Source organism: Dicentrarchus labrax, unplaced genomic scaffold (genome assembly GCF_905237075.1).
Source record: "Dicentrarchus labrax unplaced genomic scaffold, dlabrax2021, whole genome shotgun sequence".
Taxonomy (NCBI): Eukaryota; Metazoa; Chordata; class Actinopteri; family Moronidae; genus Dicentrarchus; species Dicentrarchus labrax.
Genome location: NW_026136712.1, coordinates 13,811,690 through 13,834,885, shown reverse-complemented (window position 1 = coordinate 13,834,885; position 23,196 = coordinate 13,811,690). Strand labels below are relative to the sequence as shown.

General features: G+C 38.4%; 1 protein-coding gene across 3 annotated transcripts in view; it reads left to right on the top strand.

The window, feature by feature from the left end:
• Positions 1-7,765: 7,765 nt before the first annotated feature.
• The window catches only part of LOC127373163 (zinc finger protein 385B-like), a 72,599-nt gene continuing 57,168 nt past the window's right edge, over positions 7,766-23,196 (top strand). Inside the window, exons 1-2 of one of the 3 annotated variants that reach the window (XM_051417349.1) lie at positions 7,782-7,905; positions 8,807-8,917. Coding sequence is in view for 1 of the 3 variants with exons in the window: in XM_051417346.1 (XP_051273306.1) it covers positions 7,863-7,905 (43 nt within the window). In the remaining 2 variants the exon portion in view is untranslated. Of the gene's footprint in view, positions 7,906-8,806; positions 8,918-16,267; positions 16,371-23,196 lie in introns of those variants that run through there. The other 2 variants (XM_051417346.1, XM_051417348.1) reach the window with 2 other exon arrangements.

Sequence of the window (23,196 nt, the reverse complement as noted above, 5' to 3'; positions counted from 1 at the left end):
GTCGTGGGATCAACTTATAATCAGGACTGACTTAAAATTGTGTCCAAATTCTTCATATAACATGCTGGTGGTTTGCAAATGTCACTATGTGCAATGGCATTATGCGCGTTTAAAGTATCAGTGTGCATGCAGCAATGAAAGGTATTAAGTATTTGGTCATTAGAGTTTCACCTTGTTCCCTGTAAACTAAAGACATAAAAATATAGCACGCGTTGCCTCAATAAATCACCTGAATGGCTTCTGCAGGGTTAATTCTGGCACATACAGTAGCGAGCAGGCTACTTTAATATATGTTTTTATGCTATATACATATTTCATTGTATATAATGTTCTTGTTAGGTGGCTGATTCAGACATGTCAAGGTGTGTCCCTGCCTTCTCCTCAAGGCTAGTCTTCAGTGTCCTTCAGTGTCTCTTGGCAGTATCTGCCTCACCTTTCCTGAATCGCCAGAAGCACAAAAGGGATTGAATGCACTGATCTGGAGCAAAGACATTCCTGTCTGTTTTAAATCAGTGTTATTCATAAAGCTTTGTTAAATAAAAAAAATCAGCATCATTAAATGGACAAATGTTGAGAACAGATGTCTAAATCAGATTTTTTGCCAATTCAAAAACAGTTTTAGAATGATTAGAAGTCTAAAATGTACATTTGCAAGCACCTGAAACAGTTTGAACACCATCAGTAAATGTTTCCAACCACTAGATGGCAGCATCACGCTTGAATCCAGACTCATAAACACAAATGGGTCCTCTTAAATGCACATATATAGCTGATTGAATGTCATTTTTCAAGCATAAAAAGTCAAACTGTGCGTGTGTGTATTTGTTTGTGGTAGAGCTGTTATTTAAAATATTAAATATTAATATAAAAAGGAGAAACTCTCGCCCACAATTTAATGGCTTGAAGAAATCTAGTACACAGTCGGTTTTTGCATTAGCATGCATACCCAGCCGTGTGAATGTGTGAAAGTGTACAGTGTGTGGATTGACTATGCAAAAACCCATTACTGGCAGAGAGAAAAATAATGCTGGCGTGGTAGTGGTGTGCTTCAACGTGTGCTCACCTACAGCTCAGTTAAAAAGCGATGTCTCTGGGTTAATGCAGCAGGTCACTTTGTTGTGGAGAACGGTGACCTTTTAATAGAGGTGCTTGAGGCTCTTTGAAGTTTTAAGTCTATTATTTAAAGAAACTGTTTAAATGGAATCCATGCATCGGAGGTATCTGTTAAGGTTTTAGAAATGTATTTGTAGCAGCGGTCTGAGCATTTGAATGCGGACTACGTATCAAATAGTGAAAATATTGTGAACATACTCTCATTTTAAAGAGAGACAGTAGCTGAGTTTCTATCCACATTCAGCACAAAACTTCCAGAAACAAAGCGTCAAAAGAAAATGTGAATTAATGAGTGTTTTCCATCCACTACTGTCATGCAAATATTAGGAATTGTGCGTATCAAGAAAAACAATTAATTCTCGAGTCAAGTGAACCGTTTCAGAAGAAGAGGGGGTGACAAAATAATGTAATTAAAATAGCACCAGTCAAACCTCAAATTGTTTGTTTCATGTATTAGTTAGAGATTTAGGCTTATCATTGCTCCACACAGATTGGATATTTTAAGTTACTGACAATTTTCTTCTCTCCAGTGGAAGATCAGTGTCATGTGTTTACATTACGCTTTTTTTCGATACACCAACTTTTTCACCTTTTTTTGCATATTTTTTGCAATACTGCTGACTTTTTATGAATTTCTGGTGTTTCCACTCAGATTTCTTTTAAGGGCAAATTGAAACTGCACATAAAAGTTGGGTGGAAATGCACTTTATGTAACTTTTGAGAGAAGAAATAACATTAATTATTCACTATAAATGAAGAAAGATGTGAAATGTACCCCCCTTAATTCAATACACTCACTCACTTTCCAGTAATGGCAGCTAATGTTAACAAAATGAATTTAGGTATTGCTGCATAACTTTTTTAAATATACATATTTTAACATTTACTATTATATTGTAACTACTTGTGGCCACAGTGGCTCCTGTTCAGTAAATGTTACACAAGGGCATTTCCAGAGGGGAGAGGCCTTTATCCCCACCTCTTCCGCTCAAACTTTAGATTTTAAATATGATGGTGGGACATGTTTGTTTGTGTACCGACCTCACAAGCTATGCTGCACTAACGTTACTGTCGTTGCTCTTTTCTCAAGACCTTCACTTTGACCTTTTAACTTTCACAAGAGTGGAGTCGCTGTTAGAAGCAAAGCTTCAGTCAAGTTTGGACAAGCAATCAGACCATCGACCGGTTCATGGTACATTAAGATTGATCCACGGGTTTGTGTGCTGTTGTTGTTGCCTATAATGTTAAAACCAATTTCCGACTCATACTGGTAAATCTTTACACTCCAACCTCTGACCTCTAGATATGTGAATGAAAATGGGTTTTATAGATACCCACGAGTCGCCCTTTTGTTGACAGTTTTGGGATGAAGCCTTGCAGTTTTCATGTGGTATAAATGTGTTAGTTTCACCTAGTCTACGTGAATATTTCTGCATTCTGGGGTCCAACAGTGTTGAAATTGCATAGTTTGGGAATGACTGGAAAGCTGAGACCTCATGCCACCCCTGCATAAGTCAGTGCCCTACTTGTGCCACCCCGGTCAGAAAAGTCTGGAACCGCCCCTGCCTCTGGAAAACAAGCTTGTCTTTATGCGTCACTCTGAATGTGAATCATTTCTACATACACCCGACTAAATCCACACAAGAAGTCAAGTATGTGATTTCTTTTGAATTTTGTGTTCATGAATGGACTCATTCATGTTTTTTCCCAGAGACAGGAAGTACTAATGAAGGAATATGTTTGCTTTTTAAAGGTTTCTCAGTGTTCCACTCACAGGTACAGCTGATTTAAGTCTGTTCTGTTGGTCTGACTCTCCACGTAAACACATAAAAATAAAACTACAACCATGTAAAGGTTTTTACACCGGAAATGGTGTAAACTGGGTTTTTTTTTTTTTAAAGCTGACAGCCCTGCTATTGTGGTTTTGATGCCTCAGACCTAACATTAAATCCGCTTTTAAAGCCATTTGAATACACATAGGCACACACTCGCCTCAGAGACAGGCAGCATCTCTGCCAAAAGCAGGCGACCACTCTGTTCACAGTAAATGATTTCTCATTTGTTGAGCTGTCAATCAAGACGTGTTCTGTCAAAAAAGAAACTAATTTCATACTTGGCCTGTGTGAATCATAATGGTGTGAGAGCTGGACAGAAATTGCCTGCGTTCAGAGGAGGAGGTTTGCAGAATAGAGGAAATGTGCCCTGCAAATAAATGCAACCTTTTACACACTTACATTATTTGTTGATTCGTACAACAAATGAAACAGGTAAAACGGCCAAAACCTAGCTTTAGTATTGGTGGTTGTCATAACAACAAGGATTTTCGGATTAGCTTTAGTGCTGTAGATGTGTTTTTGCTTGAGGAACCAGTGGCCCAGTTCAAATAGACAGAAAACAGTCAAACATTTCCGAATGCTCGCTCTGATGGATTCCTTCTATCTTCCTGGACAGAATGAAATGTCATTAAATACCAAGGGCACAGGGACACGGTATCTGGATTGTATTCTGTCATTTGAGATTGCCACTGATAGTATGTGTGATGTGCTACAATAATTGTCTCTTATCTAAAATGAAACATCTAACTGTGTCACCACGTGATAGGATGCTGGTGAGGAAGGAACCAAACTAACAGTTGTAGAGAGGAGACTGATTCTTTTAAATATCTGGCATTATGTTGCATTGTATGTGCTGAACATTCGCGCTGTCTCAGACTACTTTGAGTCAAGCAGTTGAAAACCAAGTGGATTGTCCAGTTGTATACTGACTAAAGGAATAGTTTTACATTTTGGGAAATAAATAAAACAGATAATTTATATAATGTATATTTTAACAAGATATGCTTCCATACACACTCATCAGGTTACAATACTATTTATGTTGTTATATCGTGCAACGTTTCCTGTTATAACGTGATCATTTATTTTGATATTTTGACCAAAACATAAAAAAAGAAATCTGAATGACTCCAGCAGTGAATTTCAATAGTTTCAAGCTCTCAGCATCCTCCCTTTGGCACTTCCTCTTTAGGGAATTGTTGCCATCTCGAGCTTCCATTACTGAGAAAACTCAAGTGGACTTAAGTGACGTTGACCCTCAAGGACAGAGGGGGCTGATAGAACAATGATGTTCACTCGAGGAGCACATCTCACCCCGAATACATTCTGATCTTTTCACAATTTTTATCAGTCGTTTTCTGAGATGTTTTCATCACAATCGTTCGGCCCTGCCAAAGAGTAATTGTGTTGTTTGTTAAATGCTCCGTGCTCCCTCTGAAAACGTCCACGTATGATGTGTGTTCGCATTGCTCTGTGTGAAAGAGAAGTGAAGTAATGCATGCTAAATGAGCACTGGGACACACGGCATGTCTGGTCCTTAATGACTTCATAAGGGTTTTTCAAAGTGAAAAGAGTGAAATAGAAATAAGGTCAGGTTAAAGTCATGTAGATAAACAAGCCAAATAATTTGAATAAATGTGTCCTGATGTAATATAATTTAAATGTTTATGTCATCATTTCATACATTGTTGAATCAGTGGGACATGAAGAAGTTCACAAAAACCAAGATTTTTGCTAATTAACCACTTGGATTAAATTAATTGTGGACTGTTAAGTTAAATTAAACATTTTTCATATCTTTCATGTGTTACACATCTATGTGAGATGTTGCTACTCTTCACAGGTCATTAGAGGACACAGATTTCTAAAACTAAAACTCACATCTTGTTTGATAATTTTCCATATCATTATTTATTCCATTCGTGTTGTATTTTTACATCAGATTTCAGACACAAAATGATCTCTTCAGCAACAATGAACTTTCAATTTTTATTAATTCTGGCGGCCCCTGTGAACAAAAGAGGTTTCCACCCCCTTGTTTCATTGATTTCAAAAGGGATATCTTGCTTCTTGTTTGTTTATGTAGTCATAAGAAGGAAACTCTGTCACCTCTCTCTGACAAATAAATGATCAAAATGGTACTTGCTGCAGCTGCTGCGGTGGACCAAATTGTGTCAGAAGTTGATTATTGTATTCACGCTCAAACACTCCTTTCTGCTGAGGGTTACACTGTTCCAAGCTGTGAAGTGCAGTCATCATTGGGCTCCGTACACAATGGTGCAATTCTTCTCCTCCACATTCTCGCTCCATCGTTTTGAATGAACCACCCTTATCCTTCAAGTGCCACCTCAATCAAACTTTGAAGTCATAAGACAAAGTGAATATGTTATTTTTTTTTGTTTTGTTTTTTTAAATAACGCCGTTGCCATAGTAACCAGGTTAAACTGAAATGTGCTGGGTTCATGATAATTCTGGGACCAGAGGAATAAAAATGTCCCCTTTAATGAAAGCACTCGAGATGATGATGGAGCCAAGCGCTGGTGCAGACTTTGATGCTGGGAACACGATGATTGGACTTCTTCACTTCATGGAAACGGAGCAACCAAGTATACCCAATAAATCCTCATCCAACCTCAACAACAGGAGGCTGATTCTATTATTGTGGGCGCATCCAGTTCGAGCTAGCTATGTGTGCGTGTGTTTCTGCATATGTGTGTTGTTTTCTTTTGTATCCACACAAACACACCATCAAGAGCACTTGATGAGCAGTGATATCTTACACCCTTGTCTCTGCTTGCATGTGCACACAAGCACATGTGCGCCTTTATTTTTAGGGTGACTGCCTTGTGGCGGGGTCAAGCAGGGTGCCAAAGGACTTCCATGCGAAGGACATAGCTCAAACTCCAAGTATGTTTCCACCGTGCATCCATCACTGTGCAGCTGACAGCTGACCCAGACGCACACCACCACGTTGACCACAGCACATACAGGCATTTGCCCGCGTTACTGTACTCCCAAATTCATCTGCAGGCATCTGCTTTTGAACAGAGCCCAACAATGTTAATGAGGGGGCCTAAAGGGGGTGGGATTAGTGAATGATGGCTGGTGATAGGCCACGCAAGCACACAAACAAGACCCAAAGGCAGAGAGGATTTGACATGTCAGAGCGATACAACATTTTCCTTTGACCTCTCCACCAATTTATCTTACTCCAACTGGCTGTTATGTGGTAATAGGTTTTAACAGAACTGTTTATGGATGTACATTAGCATTGTTTCAAGTCTGTAAAAATGCCAGTAGGTGTTTTACAAAGACTTTAAGTGAGGTCATGCAAAAATGTACTTTCACTGGACAAAAGGAGCAAATAATAGAACAGCAAGATCTTTTCTTTACACTGTAGGCTCAAGTCTTACAGTCTTAGGACGACAAAAGCAGGCAAATTTTAAAGGGTTATCCACTGATTTCTAATATACATAACCCTGATGATGTATTTGAGGTTTTGATTTAGGAGTTTGACCTATAATGGGGACTAAACGCTGCTTTAATTTTGAGTGTACTTTTTAAAACATATCTTTTGCAAATATCCCAGTTTTTAATCTAACTGCAATACTAAATCTCTGGACTATCCCTTTAAGATCTTCTCTGTTGTTACACTATTAAGTAGAGCCAAATTCGACCAGGCAGATTGGCTGATATTAACTTATCATAGATATTTTGGTGTTGGCGTATAAGTTGTCTGATTCATGACAAGAAGCTGCAGTACAGAAATGCCTAATAGACTAGTATGTTTTCAGGAAGTTTAGAAACAGTGTTAAAGGTCCAGTGTGTCACATTTAGGAGGCTCTATTGGCAGAAATGGAATATAATAGTCATAGGTATGTTTTCATCAGTTTATAATCACCTGAATATAGGACTTTGTTTGTTACCTTAGAATGAGCTGTTTTTTATCTACAGAGGGAGCGGGTCGTCTGCATTGAGGCAGCCTTGTTGAACCGCCGTGTTTCCACATCAGCCCAGAACAGACAGATCATGGGTCTGGCTCTAGATAGGGGCGTTTTTCACAGGTTTTGCAGCCGGAGTCTCAATCTGCAACTACACCGCTAGTACCTCCTAAATCACACTGGTCCTTTAAAAAGTAGGTTCATAAGAAGTTACTTCCAACTCAGACGCTACATATTGTCGTCACAAATTGAGAAATCCTTTATGTCATGTATTAATATTATATTAATATTAATATTTTTGGAGCATTTATCAGTATTGGTATTGGCCTCAAAAAGCCAGTGTATTGTATAGACTGACAACAACTTGATTCAAGAACTAAAGTATCACATTATTGAAGAAAAACAAAGCAAAAAACAAGTCTAGACTCTGGGAATTGAGGAAATATTGTGTTAATATTACAAAAATAGTAAGAAACTTAGGTTTTAAAGGTAATATTAAAGTGGTTTCTCCTTATCCTATTTCCTAGTTTGTGACAGCTTTAGCCAAAATAACCTGCCTTTTCAGTATACTAGATTTAGTATATCAAATTTACTGGACAAAAAGTTTAACACCGTTAGAAATGCTGCATTATGCTCATCACATAAAGCCAGTTCTCCACACAGTGAGTGGCTTTTAAAAAAAGTTAGTCCTGTTTGTTTTTAAGCAAATCCAGTCTTCTTCTTTTTTGTTTTTAAATGTTTACCTCACACTGTTTCACACCGTGTAACCGTCTACACCGATTGATTTCATTTGTCCTTTCCCTCTCTCGCTCTCTCTCTCATCCTTTGCGCGCAGTGATTTTGGTATCTCGGTAGTGCAGGCGGCATTGGCACAGCGCGCGCACAGCACCCGCGTGGTTTATCTTTTCTTGACTCGCTCGCGGGACTGAAACGCCTGCAGCTGAGCTCGCGCTGTAATCTGTGACAGCTGGAAATGGACAGTAGCGACGGAGGAGCCGTGAAACCGTCTTACACAGGTAGGAAAACGTTTTTAATTTCTACATTTCGAAGCTGTTTTTTTCTGTCCGAGTGTCATTTTGGACGCATGGAGACTGCTTCTCGTCTGTCGACTAAATGTTTCTACAATATGTGTCTGTGTCAGGAGGTGAAAAGGCAGGTTATGTTGGCTTAAGCTGTCACAAAAAACAGCAAATAGGATACACTAAGGAGAAACCACTTTAATATCAGCTACATTAATCCCATAAGGACGACAGTGTCTTACTTTGTTTGGGTAATATTAACACAATATTTCCTCAGTTCCCAAAGTCTATACTTGTTTTTTGCTTTGTTTTTGTTTTTTATAATGTGATACTGTAGTTCTTGAATCAACTTGTTGTGTTTGAGAAACCAAGATGCAAACATTATGCTCTTTAAAGATAGAATATATATATATATGAAATAGTTTCTAGGGTAGAAAAAAAATACTACTAAAGTTATTCTACTGTTTTTATCATTAGTTCTGGTTTATTTAAAAAAAAAAAGATAATTTCTTAACTGCTGTGGTTGATGAAGGTCAAGTGTTGTTGAGCAGGTTAATGAATGGAGCGATTATTTAAACCTTGGGAGTTGAAGGATCTGTCTCTGCCCATAAAAGTCTCAGTCAAGGTGTGACTGCCTGTTTGTGTTCCCTTGCACATTTTCACACTGTAGCCCTGTGTGTGTGTGTGACTGTGTGTGTGTGTGTGTGTGTGTGTGTGTGTGTGTGTGTGTGTGCAGATGATGTGCAGATGATGTGCAGATGCCTGAGGTTTTCTGTGGAAGAAGCTGGAAATTAGACGAACGGTCAGAGATAGAAAATAGAGACTTTTAACTGTACAAAATACAAGCACTACGGTTTTCATTGTTTTTTTTTGTCCATTACAACTTCTCCCCTTAAAGGACAAGACATATCCAGGGCAGCTGTGGCTCAGGTAGAGCGTGTTGCTCATTAATCGCATGGGTTGGATGTTCGATCCGCTTTGAGCCAGACTGAACCCCAAATTACTCCCTGTGAGTATAAGTGGAGGGGAAGCAGAGAAAAGACTTCAGGCACAACTTCTCCTACTTTCAAGGTTCACAGAGAAGGGAAAAAGTCTGAAGAGGTTCAAACTCCAGCAACACGTAGTATAAAGAACAACTTTATTGTCAGACCAACATGTTTCGTCTATGTGTAGGTTCCCCATTGGATGATATGTGTGTTAATGTATTTGATTGGTGTCCTTCCAAGAAGAAAAAGAGTGAGATCAGTGGTTATTTTCTCTATAAAATGTAAGAAAATAGACCAACAGTCCAGGAACACTGAATATTTTTTTTACTACCTAAAAATGACTCAAACGCTTAATTAATTATTAAAATTAATAAAATTGAAGACTAGAACTAATCGAATAATCGACTTACAGCCTCGATAACGCACACATGCATACTCGCCCACATCATTCAGTATGTTGAAACACCTTATGTGTCAGCCTTGCTTGTGATATTTCAGTTCAGTCTGTGCTTCTTCCTATAGGCGTGTGTGTGTCTCACACTGTCATTACTGTGAGTGTTGCCATGGCATACTCAGCTGCTGCTCAATTCAAGCAGAGTAGACCCACTTAAACACCCAGCACTGGCCACATCATCATCTTCTGCATCCTCTTTAAATGACCTTGCTCTCCTCCGTTCCCCTCTGCGTCAGCTCCAAACCTAAATGGCTCCAAATGACGCCCGCCTGCCTGCCAAGCACCGCCGCATCGCTGAAGAGATGTTCTTTCCAACTGCATGCAAGCAGTCATTTTCGCTGTGAACAAAAGGTCCTTGATTCATCAAATCCTGCACCTCCTACTGCCCACTCTCCAGAGTGATGCTGTAATTTTCACCAGCACTCCCCCCCCTGTGTGAGGCTGGGTGAGTTCGTAGTGTTTTTTTTTCTGTACCTTGTGTGATTCTTAGGTGTGTTCACAGCTGGGCCAGACTCACACTCTCCAAGCAGCATAAAGACTTAAATTCACAAAACAGGCTTCATGAAGACAAAGCTGGCTATTAATTTGTATGGTATATTTAATGCATATGATAAACGTATAGTGCCTTATGTTAAAAAAAAACATTTTTTTATTAAAAATGTTAAGGAAACAAGCTGATAAGATGTAATTGTTTTGAAGCCTCTTTTTTTAAAAAACATGACAGTCAGAGCACATCTCATGTCCTCAGACAGGCACTTTCAAAGGAGCATTGAAAAAAATAAAATAAATGAGTTTCACCAGACCAGTGCTGATTGACCTGAGAGGTCTGGTTAGCTCATAGTGTTTAAGCAGGCACAGCATATTATGATGCAAAGCCACCCAGTGCTTTGTGGACAAAAAAAATATTCTTAAAGGCAATTATAGGGAGTACTAGAGAGCAAGAGCTGCCTAGAAATGAGCCAACTTTACCTGTCATACCTGTCCCCGTGCCCAGAGCTTCATATTCACTCCGGTGGGGTTCGGTGGATCGTTTCACAAGTGATTTGTGAGCTTTGCTTACACGGAGATTGCAAATGGGCGTTCTTGCATGTAGAGCTGAGACTGCTGGTTAATGAATCAATTAGTTTATCAGCTGAAAATGAATGCCGACTATTTTGATAATCAAACCAAACATTCCCTAATGTTCCAGCTTCTCAATTTTAAGGATTTGCTTCTTTTCTTTGTGTTATGTGATGGTAAACTGAATGTGTGTTTTTAGGACTGTTGGTTGGATGCTAATGGTTAGTTTCAGCCCTACTCAGATGTCTATTGATTAGTCAAATGTGTCAAAATGTCTAAATGAGGGAGAGGAAATCATCTCGTATTGCAAACTGCATCTTGCATAATTTGGTGAAAGAAATATTATTTATTAATTTTAACTGTTGTTGGAGTCTGTGTCTTTAAGTCTGCTTTGGCTCTTAAAGAATAAGGCTGTTGATAGACTATAATTGTAAAAAAGGAAGGTTTTAGTCCATCTCTCAAAAATATTCCTACTGTAGAAGTAAATCTTTAAAATTAGGTAAGGAATATATATTTGAAACAGCTGGACAATGTATTTTTTAACCAACATTAGAGATGTATCTGTTAGGGACTGTTTTCAGCTGCAGGACGGTGTATGAGGGACTGATACATCAATATATCTACGTGCAGGACTAAAACTTCATTAGTCTGCTTACGTTTGCATTTTCCTTCAGTTCTTCAGGTGTCACCGGTGGAAGGCAACTAAGTACATGTACTCAAGTTTTGATGTACTGGTACCTAACTTGAGTGTTTTCATTGTATGCTACTTTAAAGCACTTTAAAAGACTAAACCGGTAGCTCTCAACCTTTATGGTGACCTTCTCTTACATAAAATCAGCGTGTTGCTGTTCCCTGTTGTCATGTTTCAGATGTTGTTAGCAGCTCCACCAGACGAACATTTCCCCTTTAAACTGTTCAGATATTTTCATTTAAATAATTGTTCAAGTCTCAAAGAGGTAACAAAGACCAAGTACTTTTAGTTTTGATACTTTAATTACATTGTACTGATAACACTTGAATTTGAGACTGATGATTTTACTTGCATTGTAGTATTTTGTCACAGTTGTACTGATACTTGTACTACGTTTCCACTTCCTTGTTTTGTCTGATTTCGAGGCGCATCCTCTCCTCACCTCCGTGGGTATGGGGGACTTGGAACAGAGATGGAGAGCATTTATGACAACAAATATGGTGTTTCTTACAGACTGACAGTAAACAGCGAGCTGCTCTTTAGCACAGAGAAAGTAAGAGGTCTCACTCTGCAGCTATTTCCCATCACCTGTACTCACAGCCTCCCTTCTTCTTCTTGTTTGGATTAGGTAGACTGACGTTTGTTATTAATTAATTAATTAATAGTCCAATACTGTTCCATCAGTTTCTTCTTTTCCTAGGTCTTTGAACAGCTTCCTCCTTTGAATTAGTTCATTGTAGCGTAATGTGTAATGTACATTTGTACTGTATAAAATTGGTATCAAAAAAGTTCATCATTCAGGAACCAATACTGAAGTCAAGGTTTTGGTACTAGGGCTGTCCACGACTAAAGATTTTTCTAGTTGACTAGTAGTTGTTAGATTAAGCCAATAGCCGACTAGTATGATATTAATTAAATTATTTAAATATAATAAATGTATATTTTAACAGCTGCCTGTTAAATGATAACAGAAAAAGCGGCAATGAACCTGAATGTGTCAGAACAACCAGCGAGGAGACTGAACATTTAATAAATTTATTTAAACACAGTATAACATCACACAAGTCTCGTTGTTCAAAACTACTTCCAACTTCACAAAAACAAAAACTCTGAGACTTTAATATATGCCGAATGATGTAAAACATTAACAGTAGTTACAAATTAACCTGCTACATCCTCACTTCATTCCTCTCCTGTCCCTGCCTGGTTCAGAGTTCCGCCATGTCCTCATCCCCAGAGTCATCAATGTGAGTGGTTGCCCCCAGCTCCTACACTAGTAGTGTTTAAACTCCCCGCCTTCAAGCTCGCAGCCCGGATACAGACAGCTAATAGGACCTCTAACTAGCTAATGGGAGCAGCTAGAACAGTTAGCATATACAACAATGCACCGATAAGTGACTCCCGGACGGAGTTTGACGTTGTTTTTGTTTTACTATCCGACTAATGAGATGTGTGTCAACCAAAACTCTTCTCAGCGACTAATTATCAAGTCGACTATTAGTGAGCAGCCCTAATTGGTACTGCAAAATTTTAAAAGCTACCCAGCTCTAGAATCTGAATACTTCTTCCACCACTGTCAGATTCACAATAAGCTCTGCTAGATAAAGATCTAGCAGTGCCCCACATCCCTTACCATCCTGCACCTGGCAATAGGTCACACTTGGAGATTACTTCTATCCCAAACACTGGTGATGAAGCTGAAACTTTCTCTCCCACCTCGGAGCGTTCTGCTCTGTACTTTGGCATTTGGCTTCTGCCGTCTGTCTCAGTAAAAACCATCAGCTGTGAAATTGAGAATAATCATGTGGAACGAGATTGGGATGGGAGCAGCTTGAGCTCCAGCCCTTCACTGTCAATGGACTCCTGCTGATAAAGTCCACCAAGGATGGAACAATCACCCACGATACTTTTTTTTTTTGCTGACGTGTGAGGAATGTTACTTTTTGTCATCAGCATGACCTAGCTAAGATTTTTTTTTACAAGACTCAACAATCTCAGGCTTTTAGTGTCACGGTGGTAAAATGGCCTGAAATTACCCAGAGCTGTGTTTTCTCTTAAGATATCCCATTGGCCCTCCCAAATACTATTTAGCTGCCATCGGGTGTGGCATTCCTAATGTGTGTGTGTTGTTATTCCCCTGAAAATATTAAAGTTTGACTAATGTATTACTACCACTGACAGCCAACTGGCACAGAAATCTCTCTTTATCTAAAAAGCCTCTGGATAGTTGGCAAGATACAATGCATTTAAATCAGCTGCACTTACAGAGAAACATCATTGTACGCTAGCTTGAAATATTACTATGATATTACAAATTGTACATAATTTGATAGGGTAGGCCAAATTAAATGTGATGAGAAACAAAACACGTCACAAATATGTAACCATTCCTGTTGAAATGATATGTAATAATAATATATAGTGATATTGTCTTGAAATGCTAATGTGATTTAATGCATTGCTCAGAAACTGTAGCAGTATAGTTTGTCAAGTTTATTTATCAAACGAAACCTCTTATTTTGTCTCCTTTATAACCTTTTCTTTACATCCTGAATAATGCAAACCAAATTACAGAGAGCAGACTACATGAAGGTCATAGTTCAGTAGCGCTGAATAAAATTACAGTTTTAATTCAGTTCCACTAGCGCACATACATCTAGTGCTGCCCTCTAAATACAGAAGTCAGTTTGAAGTTGTTAAAAAAATGCAGAGAAATAAACCTGATTTATTCTGTATGAAGTATACGGTGAACCTTTACTGAAGTGAGGTAACTTTATGTTAAGATTTACAGTACAGTAGATTATATGGCTGTATTAAAACCCAGGTGTTATTATTTTAAACTAAACCCATTGTTTTAGGGCGTAGAAAGCTGCCAACTTAACCCAAACGTTTTGCTCTGTACATACTCTGTACAACATAGTTTTAAAACTACTTTTAATCACTTAAAAATAAACATATTATACAACATATCACACTGAAATCTCAGTCAATGTCATGGTCTTGAACGCAGCTTTTCTTGGCAAACCTAGGAATTATGTACATGTTTTATTAATTTCATCATCATCTATTACACTTTACACTTTCTTAAATTAAAAATAAATAACAAATACTGCAATAATTATACTGTAATATAAATAATTGTCAATGAAAATAGGTTGAAATCTGTGAAATGTGAAACAACTTGTCAGACATTTCTCCTGTTTCTTTTTCTCTTTGTCTTACGTGACCCCCTGTGAGGTTGCAGCTGCTTATTTCTTTCAGACAATATACGTGACGATAAAACACGCTCAGTCTTAGTTAGGATAATGATGGTGTTTGTTTTTCACTGTAGCTGCGGGACTCCTTGGTTTCCCAGAGGACGGGCTACATCAAGAACAGCAATGCGTTATACTTCATCATGTTTTACCTCCTTTGCAGTGAATTGCTTTTCTACACTTTTTACTTAATGCAGGCTTGTTTCCAGCATGTTAAAAGGTGCAGATGGAGTTTACCACCTGCTCTGTAGCATCTAGGACCACAGGTCTTAAATCAGTCAGAGCGATCCACCAATAGGAGGCAGAGACACTCCTCTCACCATGGTAACCTCAGTCTGCTGGATGTATCAGGGGTTTAATTTCTCTAATTTCACAATACATCCTCATTAATACACATTTAATGTGATTTTTGATCTTTTGCTTGCCGAAATTAAGGATTATATGGTTATTTTCTGAGCTACGGCTGATTATTGTCAAAGCAAGTTAGATAAACAAAAATCCTGTGGTTATTATAAATTATCAACTATATTTTGACGTTAAAAGACCAGTATGTAGGATTTAGTGACATCTAGTGTCAACCAACTGTATACACATTTCCTTCTAAGCATGTAGGAGAAACAAGTAGAGCACTGTGGTCTCACATTCACCAGAGTGCTACATGGCGGCCATTTTCTGCTCAGGAGTGTAGTTTAGCACCCCTTGCTTGTGTAGTCAACACACATTTTCTCAGCAGATGTCTGAAAGTTGCATGAAAAAAGTGACAATTAAATATTTAGACAAAACTCTTCTGTCTTCCTTCTGTGTGACTAATCTGGCAAAAAAAACAAACAAACAAAGAAAAACTCGTATCTATGATCAATAATAATTTGGAATGGACTGTCCATGAAATTACAAACCACTGTCACCCTCAGAGGAAACTTCCACCAGTAAATGAGCTGCGTACACATTATTACAACAGACTCACAACAGATTGCTCTTCCCAAACCTTCCCCTCTGAGCCTGCCTCACCTCAGACACACTGAAATGGATTTCTGCTTAAGTCTCCATCAAAGATTGAATGGCTCTCGGGCTGTGTCATTACAAGTCAGATGACAGTCTCCTTCACACAGTGGCAGCTTGAATCTGCCTCTGGACTGATAACTGCGATCTTTATTTGGCTGCTTAGAAGGGCAGAGGCAGGGCAAAGCCACCTCCCTGACTCTCTACTGATCCCCCCCTAACAAATGTCTGTCAGCCAGAGCTAAGGGCAGAAAAACAATCCTTCAAGGTGCTGCAAAATGGCTACTGAAGATCAATATAAGACATGTAGTGGCAACGCAAGCAGGTCAATACTGGGCTGTAATAAACTGAAAACTGAAGAGAGACAGGCTTTCTGTCTATAAGTTAAATGTTTAGTCACACCTACTATAAGTGCCTTGTATATCACTACACTGACAGCATGAATCATCTCCCCTGAGGTAGGAGTTGAGTTTTTCTGTCAGCTGCTTGATTCGTGTGAAGGAATCTGAATCTACCTGAAAATAAAACAATATAAATGCGGGCTGTCAGGACACATACACACAAAGATATAGTAATCCTTAGAGGCACAAACTCAAACTTTCTTCTTCCTCACACACAACAAGCTCTTGAGAAGAAAAAAAAGGCCTCCTGTGATCACGTCATGTAATATCAACGTAAAAGGTGCTAAAGTATACATATATACACATAGCACACAGAGTCTCTTGATTTCACTGTCTCTCTCAAACGGCAGTCACATGCTGCTGCCGGAGTATTTTTCCAAAATGCTGGCGGTCTGGTCTTTTGGACGTCTCATTTCAATCTCTAAAAAAATAAGGTTTATGTTGGTTTTGATGTCTTGCAGAAAGAGCCAAATGTATACATAGCAGCTCTGATGGATAGTTGCTCTTTGAGTCCCCGTCATATGGACCAAGGGACGGGCAGACACCTTGAGAGCCGCGTGGGAAGCTGAATTTTCGTATGGTCCATTACCTCTCCGTTCCCCTGTGGCTGTATTGCAGGTACAGATTGAACACAGCAGGCAGCAGTGTGAAAAATGTTCCTCTTTGTGTGTGTGTGTGTGTGTGTGTGTGTGTGTGTGTGTATACCTATATATGTGTGAGTGTTGTCTGTACATGCACATATATCTGTGTGTACAGTTGTACAGATGCATGGCTTTGACAAGGCCACAGAGAAAATGATCATGAACAGAATTCTTTAGGTTGTATTTGTATGATTTTGCTCCATTTTAATCTATGAGAAAAGTTGATCACAATATAATAATATTGATTATCAATTAAAAATGAATTCTTGGTTCAATAAATAGAAGGGGAGGCACAATATCAGGCTGCTTAAATCCAGTATGAAACATAACTAGGGGTTAACTAGGCTATGAATGTACCAGTGACACTTGTGGTAGCGCTGTGTGGATGCTGGTTCTCTGAAACGAAACAGACTGTGGAAGTTATTTTCTTCACCCGACCTAAGTTTCTGAAGTTTTGTTGTCTGAGGTGGTTCAGTGTGTGTTGGTTGGTCCATCAGCTTGTTTGCTACTCCTAGAGTTTGGTCCCCTACTCCACTAAAATGTGTGTGTGGCTTCACCTTCGTTTTCAGTAATTTGGCCTCAACAGAGAACCGCCTACATATGACCATGCATGATCTGCCACACCAGTGTTGGTGTCCCATGCCCTCCTACAGTCCCTAAAGCGCAGTGCAGAGAAAATAACCTCATCCAGAAGTGGCACCTTGACAGTATTTTGCAGCAGATGAGTTGTTTTTTTTCTCCCTACTACAAATGCCACCATGTCCAGAGAGGACAATAAGTGTAATATAATAAGTTTTGAGAGAGTTGGCACACTTTACTTTCAAATAGAAATGCACAAGACAACTCATCTGTCTTTTATAAATGTCCTCCAGAAAAGGAGCACCCTGGCCATTTTGAAACAGTTTCTGTCCTACTGGTTTTTCCTCAGATCAAATAGCTCGGTTTGCACCTGATTTGTCATGCAGCCTCTTATTCTGAAATAATTTTGCTTTTTGTTCCTCCATTAAATGGTGTGTTATATTCCCTCTAATGGCTATTACTGCTGAACACAAAAGGCCAGTCAAGCAGGCCAAATTAAATGGTCGTTAATTGAAGGAGCCATTATAGCTTGGCTCTGCTGCTTGTCTGTTTTAGTCATGACTGAATCACAGGGAGCTACTGGCGAAGCCTCTAGACTGTTATGTCCACTAACAAGTTATGGTCATCTGTCACTGAAATCATTTCTTTTTTTTTTAAATCTCAACAATATCATTCTCATTTTCAGTAGGATAACGTGCTGTTGTATACAGGCCGTATTAGATTACAAGGCCTGATAATAAATTTTTTGTTATATTTTCTTTCAAGCAGAGAAAATGTTTTTGTGTATATTCTGCAAGATGTGAAGTCTGCTGCTACTCCATTCCCTGTGGAGCATTTAACTCAGGGGATAGATGATCACTCTTCAGGGCTACAGCTGCTGAGAGCTCCATGTTGTCTCATAATGCAAAAATACTTCAGTTAAACATGTTTTTGTTCAGCATTGTGCAGGAATTGTCTCAATTTCAAGACTTGCTTTTGATATTTGGTCACATTATTTCACTGCCAAAGCCATTTTTATTGATAAAGTCAAAGATTCAGATGACACACAGGCTAATTCAGAGGTAAAACTACACCACCAATATTACGTTTTCACAATGATGGTGAGTGTTAAGATTTAATTGTGACATTTGTTGTTGACATATAGTTTTAGCAGTAGCAGTTACAGTAAGAAGCTCAACCTTTTTCTTTATGGTAATCATTGAGAAAACTGATGCCCCCTGACTATGTATGTATATATATATATATATATATATATATATATATAACGGGTAAACTGTAAAATAACTGCAGGAAGTTTGTTTAAAACAAGCTATTTAGATTCAATTTGAGAAGATTATTTGCTGTGAGCATCAGAGATGAGCTTTCCTGATATTTTTAGGAACTTTTAATACAACTATCTGTCTGTATTAACAGTCATAAATACTTAAAAGGCTTCTTTTTTTGTCAAATGCAGTGTTTTCCTCTCATTCTTCTCATTCTTCTATTAGCTCTTTGGCTGTTTTACCTGCATTCAGGACGAGCCTATTTAGCAGAGACTGAAGGCTCTGACTATTGCTTGTGTTCAGGTCTTCACTGTGCCCTTATCCTGTGAGATATTTCTTTTCTCCGGACATTTAAACAATGAGTTGGAGCTCTGTGGAGCAGTGGCACATTGTTTTCACATCATCATTAATACATACATACATTGTTGTTATATAAGTATAAATTATAGCTGCTTTAAGCAATCTGAAGAAAGACTCAGTAATCCCTTTCAGTAACACACATCCAACAAAGCTGTTTCTATTGCCTGGAGGTATTGTCACACTATAGAACAGAAGTACAAATGACAGAATGTAAACACAATTACTGTGGGGAATATAATTAGAGCACGATAAGGCCTCATCACATATGATTCATCCATCTAGTGTTGTGGTGGTTCTATAATCCAATTATCATCTATAAATCAAATAGGTGTCTGTGGCAGAACCGCCATTAACTTCTTGCATCAAGAAATCTGAACAATAATTAAATTCACACTTGTCAGCATTAACTGCCTTTTAATTATCAGTTTCTATTATAAGAATCTGATTCGACTTAACTAACAGTTTATTTACTGAAAAAGCTATCCAGGTACTTCTCCTTGCCCTACCACCTTAAGGGACCAGTGAGATAATTCAGGCAATTAAACCCATTTTACCTAGGGAGTGCACCTAATTAAAAGTCAATCCAATTTAGCCTGTCAGGTTTCCAATACGAGTCAGCACAGATAAGAACTTGGAGGATGAATGATTAGGAGAATGGGAACGAGAAAGAGCAGTGATCTTATCTGCAGTCATCTGTCAACGTTGCTCCAAAAATAAAACACCATTGAATTTTTCAACCATGTGATTAGATACCTCAGCAATTCTCATTCAAGTGAAAAGTAATTTAATCTAAAGTCTGTTTGGATAATTACTAATGCAGGTTGGCAAGAGTCAACATTACAATAATATTGTATGCATGACACATTGGAAGCATTATTACGACTGTGTACTGTTACTACTGCCATAGGGTTTAATTGGCACTGGGACTGTCCACGTTGTTTTAAATTCACTTTCTGTGAAGTTATTGAAGGCATATAACTTTTCTTATTTACAATATGAGGTAAATTGCTGCAGTTTAACACAAATTAATCTCCAACCTCAAACAACCAAACACCAGTGGACACATTAAGCAGCCAATATTTGTCAGTTTTTGCTTGAAAAATGAAACAAGTAATAAAGCAATATACTAAATTGTCCAAATAGTTGCCAGTTAATTTCCTCTTAATCGGCTATTCAATTAATCACCTCAGCCTTAGATGGTGATCGTGTTTGGTGAAACCCATTTAACTTACTTATTTACTTATTATTTGTTCTTATATGTTAATAAGGCCCAATGGAGATTTTTTGAGCGCTGACCCTGATCTGATAGCTTTAGAGTCTTAAATTCTTTTCTTTTTCTAATTCTTTTCTTAAATATTAATGAAATATGTATCTTAAACATTAAAATAACATCTGAAGACTCTACACATTGACACATTATACACAAGCTGCTTGATCCAAATACTGGATGCACAGCATGACACAGAGTGGAGGTTCTTCCTTCACAAATGATCTTTGGTTGAGCACAGACACCGGCTGCAAAGAGAGCTCTTCAGCCAGACAACAGACAGTTGTCCTGTTATCAAGTTACTCACGAAAATAAAGTTAATTAGTGACAACTGGCATGATGTTGATGGTCTATGTTTTTCACTCTGCTGTTTGCAAATGATAATCGTTGCTAGGAGTGACTGATTGGTTCATACACTCAATTTCTTGGGCTGTCATGCAATATTCAGATCACTGACGCTGCAATTGTTTGATAAAAGGTAACATATGTAACAAAACATAATTATAATGACGTACGGTATTGCTGCACAGATGCCATGACCTACAAATCTTGTTCTCCAGGTGTAAGAAAACATGTTTGTTTGGTACAGACCCCAACAAATGTGTCATAATCATTATTATAGGCTTTTTTCCAGTGAAAATGAATACTGTGCTGTATTGCAGTCACAATATCTGTCAAAATAATCACAATATGATTTTTTATTACCATATCGTGCAGCCCGACTAATTTACACTCACATATGTAGCGAAATGCTTGCACCCGACTGTCATTTAGGAGAACATAAAACAGAAAGTACAGTACAGAAAGAATGAGCCTTCGATCTGCTTTATTTTAGCCAAGACCGATTCATTAAAATATGCCTGGATGGGCCCTGTTACCGATCTTTAGTATCAGCTCAGGACATCTTAAGTAATGTGGTGGTTGTTTTGACTGATCAACTTAATATTAGATGTAATGGGTTAAAATATATATGTATCATATGTTTATGCCACCCTGAGTGTAACAAAAATACTTGGTACCTGCATCCAGTATCGCCTATTACTTATTCTTTAAACACTCAATGCCGTCTATATAAAGAGCTAGCAGTTACACAGGAGTCTCACTACCAACTCCACACAATGTGTATTTATCAACTGATGAGCTAGACATGGGCTAGACAAATGACACAGAAAACCACCCTGAACACATCTCTTAGTCATCCTCATTAGTCATCCGTGCCTCCAGGCTTCCCTCCTCCCACCTCCTGCTATCACTCCACATGGAAAGCATACGTTTCCCCTCCAAATGGAAGGATTTTCTACTTGGCACGCAATTTAGTTAGCATTAAACATATTTAGCATTGTGCTGAAGTTCTAAAAACAGTGAGGCTGTAACTTAGAGAGCTAAAGATGCATTTAAAGAGGCAGACAGATTGAGATAGTGTGCGTGTCTCTGTGACTGAGATGTCACGAGTCCCTGCTTCAGCCTCTATTATCAGTGTCGTGCAGTTACTGATCTGAAGGCTGTCAGGAGCACGAAGCCCAAAGGGAAAGCAGGCAGGAAGTGGCTTAACCCTGCTCTGCCCTGGGGTCCTCTCCAAATGTAAACACGTGTTCACACCCATGTGTCGGTGCCAGGAGAATTTAATCGTCCCTTGCTGAAATTCCTCAAATAGCTACCCAGGTTGTTTTCATGCCAAGTTTGTATTCACTGTTAGTTATTATTGAGTGTAATAATGGACCAGACAGCCCACTACCTTCAAAATAGACATTTGGCAAGCTGTTGAAGTTAAAGGTGGAACAGCTATTTATAAACGAGATATACTTGTAGGAGTTGTTCAGTCAGGCAGCAGATAGAGCCTGAAGACAACTGTCAGAAACTGAAACCTTTGACAATTGACTTTTTTAAAATGGTCACTTGACCCTGACATTGTCCTAGAAGATACTTCTGAAAGTCACTGAGATGTAAAGCTCCCCCCAAACACACACACATAAACAAAGTGAGAGAATAAAGTGTGCAATGTTGTTGAACAAATCTGTTAATAGCCTAAATTTAGGTACTAAATGTATTATGTGTTTTTGTGTAGCTCATTTGGGATGATTGCCTATTTTATATGGTGTGATCTTCTTATAGTAGATGGCACTTTCCTTTTTGCTTGTATATACTTATTGTCTGCTTTTCTCTCACATGGATATTGAACTTCAAGGTCAAAATGCTGCCTCATTAAGTGAGTGAAAAGTGGTGAGTTTGCAGTGTGCAGTCTACCACTTTTTCTCTTGTAAATAAAACCCTGTCCGTTACAGTTTGCTTAACAGGACCCAAGTGCAGAGAACGCCCCACACAAGTGATTTAAAAAACTAACTGTACTGACCTCAAACATTAGTCAATGAACTGTGTAACATTTGGGAGGATCTATTGTCAGAAATTGAATATAATATTCATAGGTATGTTTTTAGTTGGTGTATAATCACCTGAATATAAGGCTGCCATCTTGAGTTTTGCAGCCACTATACATGTTTCTCCTACACGTTTAGAAGAGGAGGGCGAGGTGAGTTGATTGCAATCTGCAACTAAACTGCTAGATGACACTAAATCTTACTCACTGGTCCTTTAAATTTCATCTTCAACATATTATATAGCATCTTCTGAATCTCCAAACAACCAGTATTTTTTTTTTTTTTTTTTTTTTGGGGGGGGGGGAAGGATCGGACGCATAAACACCACACACTGTATGATTTCACACATTTTTTTGGCACCACTTAGCCATGCTAATTCTTGCAATATCCCCCCTTTGTTAAATGTATCTAAAACTATTAAAAGGAATTTAGGTCAAGTCTTGTTTTGAGCGTGAAAGGAAGGAAGAGGAGGATTACAGCTGACTGCAGGCCCGATCCCTTCACCAGCCCACATCTTCCTGTCAGTAAAGGAGAACACAGTTGTCTCAACTAATCCATCTTATTATAATCAGCACTTCCTCGGCACATTTTTATGTTCCTCAACCTGCCTGGAAGATCTCTGAAACCAGCAATATTTAGTCAATGTAAAGCATATGCTGACTTATTTTAGTTGGTTTCAGGAGTGAGCAATTAAAAAAGAGGTAATTTTTTTAAAACGCTTGATTATCCAGCACGAAATGACTTTATTTTTTATCACATCATATCCTTGTTGATAAATCAGTCTTAGGTATTTTTAGGGATCTTAAGTTTCACAAAATTCAGAGTTGTTTGAGTGCACACTGCTGGCTGGATGTTGGCTCATGTCATCATTTCCTCTTTCTTCCCTATCCCGTTTGTGACTGTGACACTATTAAATAAAAACATTTATAATGGAACATTTCATCATTTGAAATAGATGAG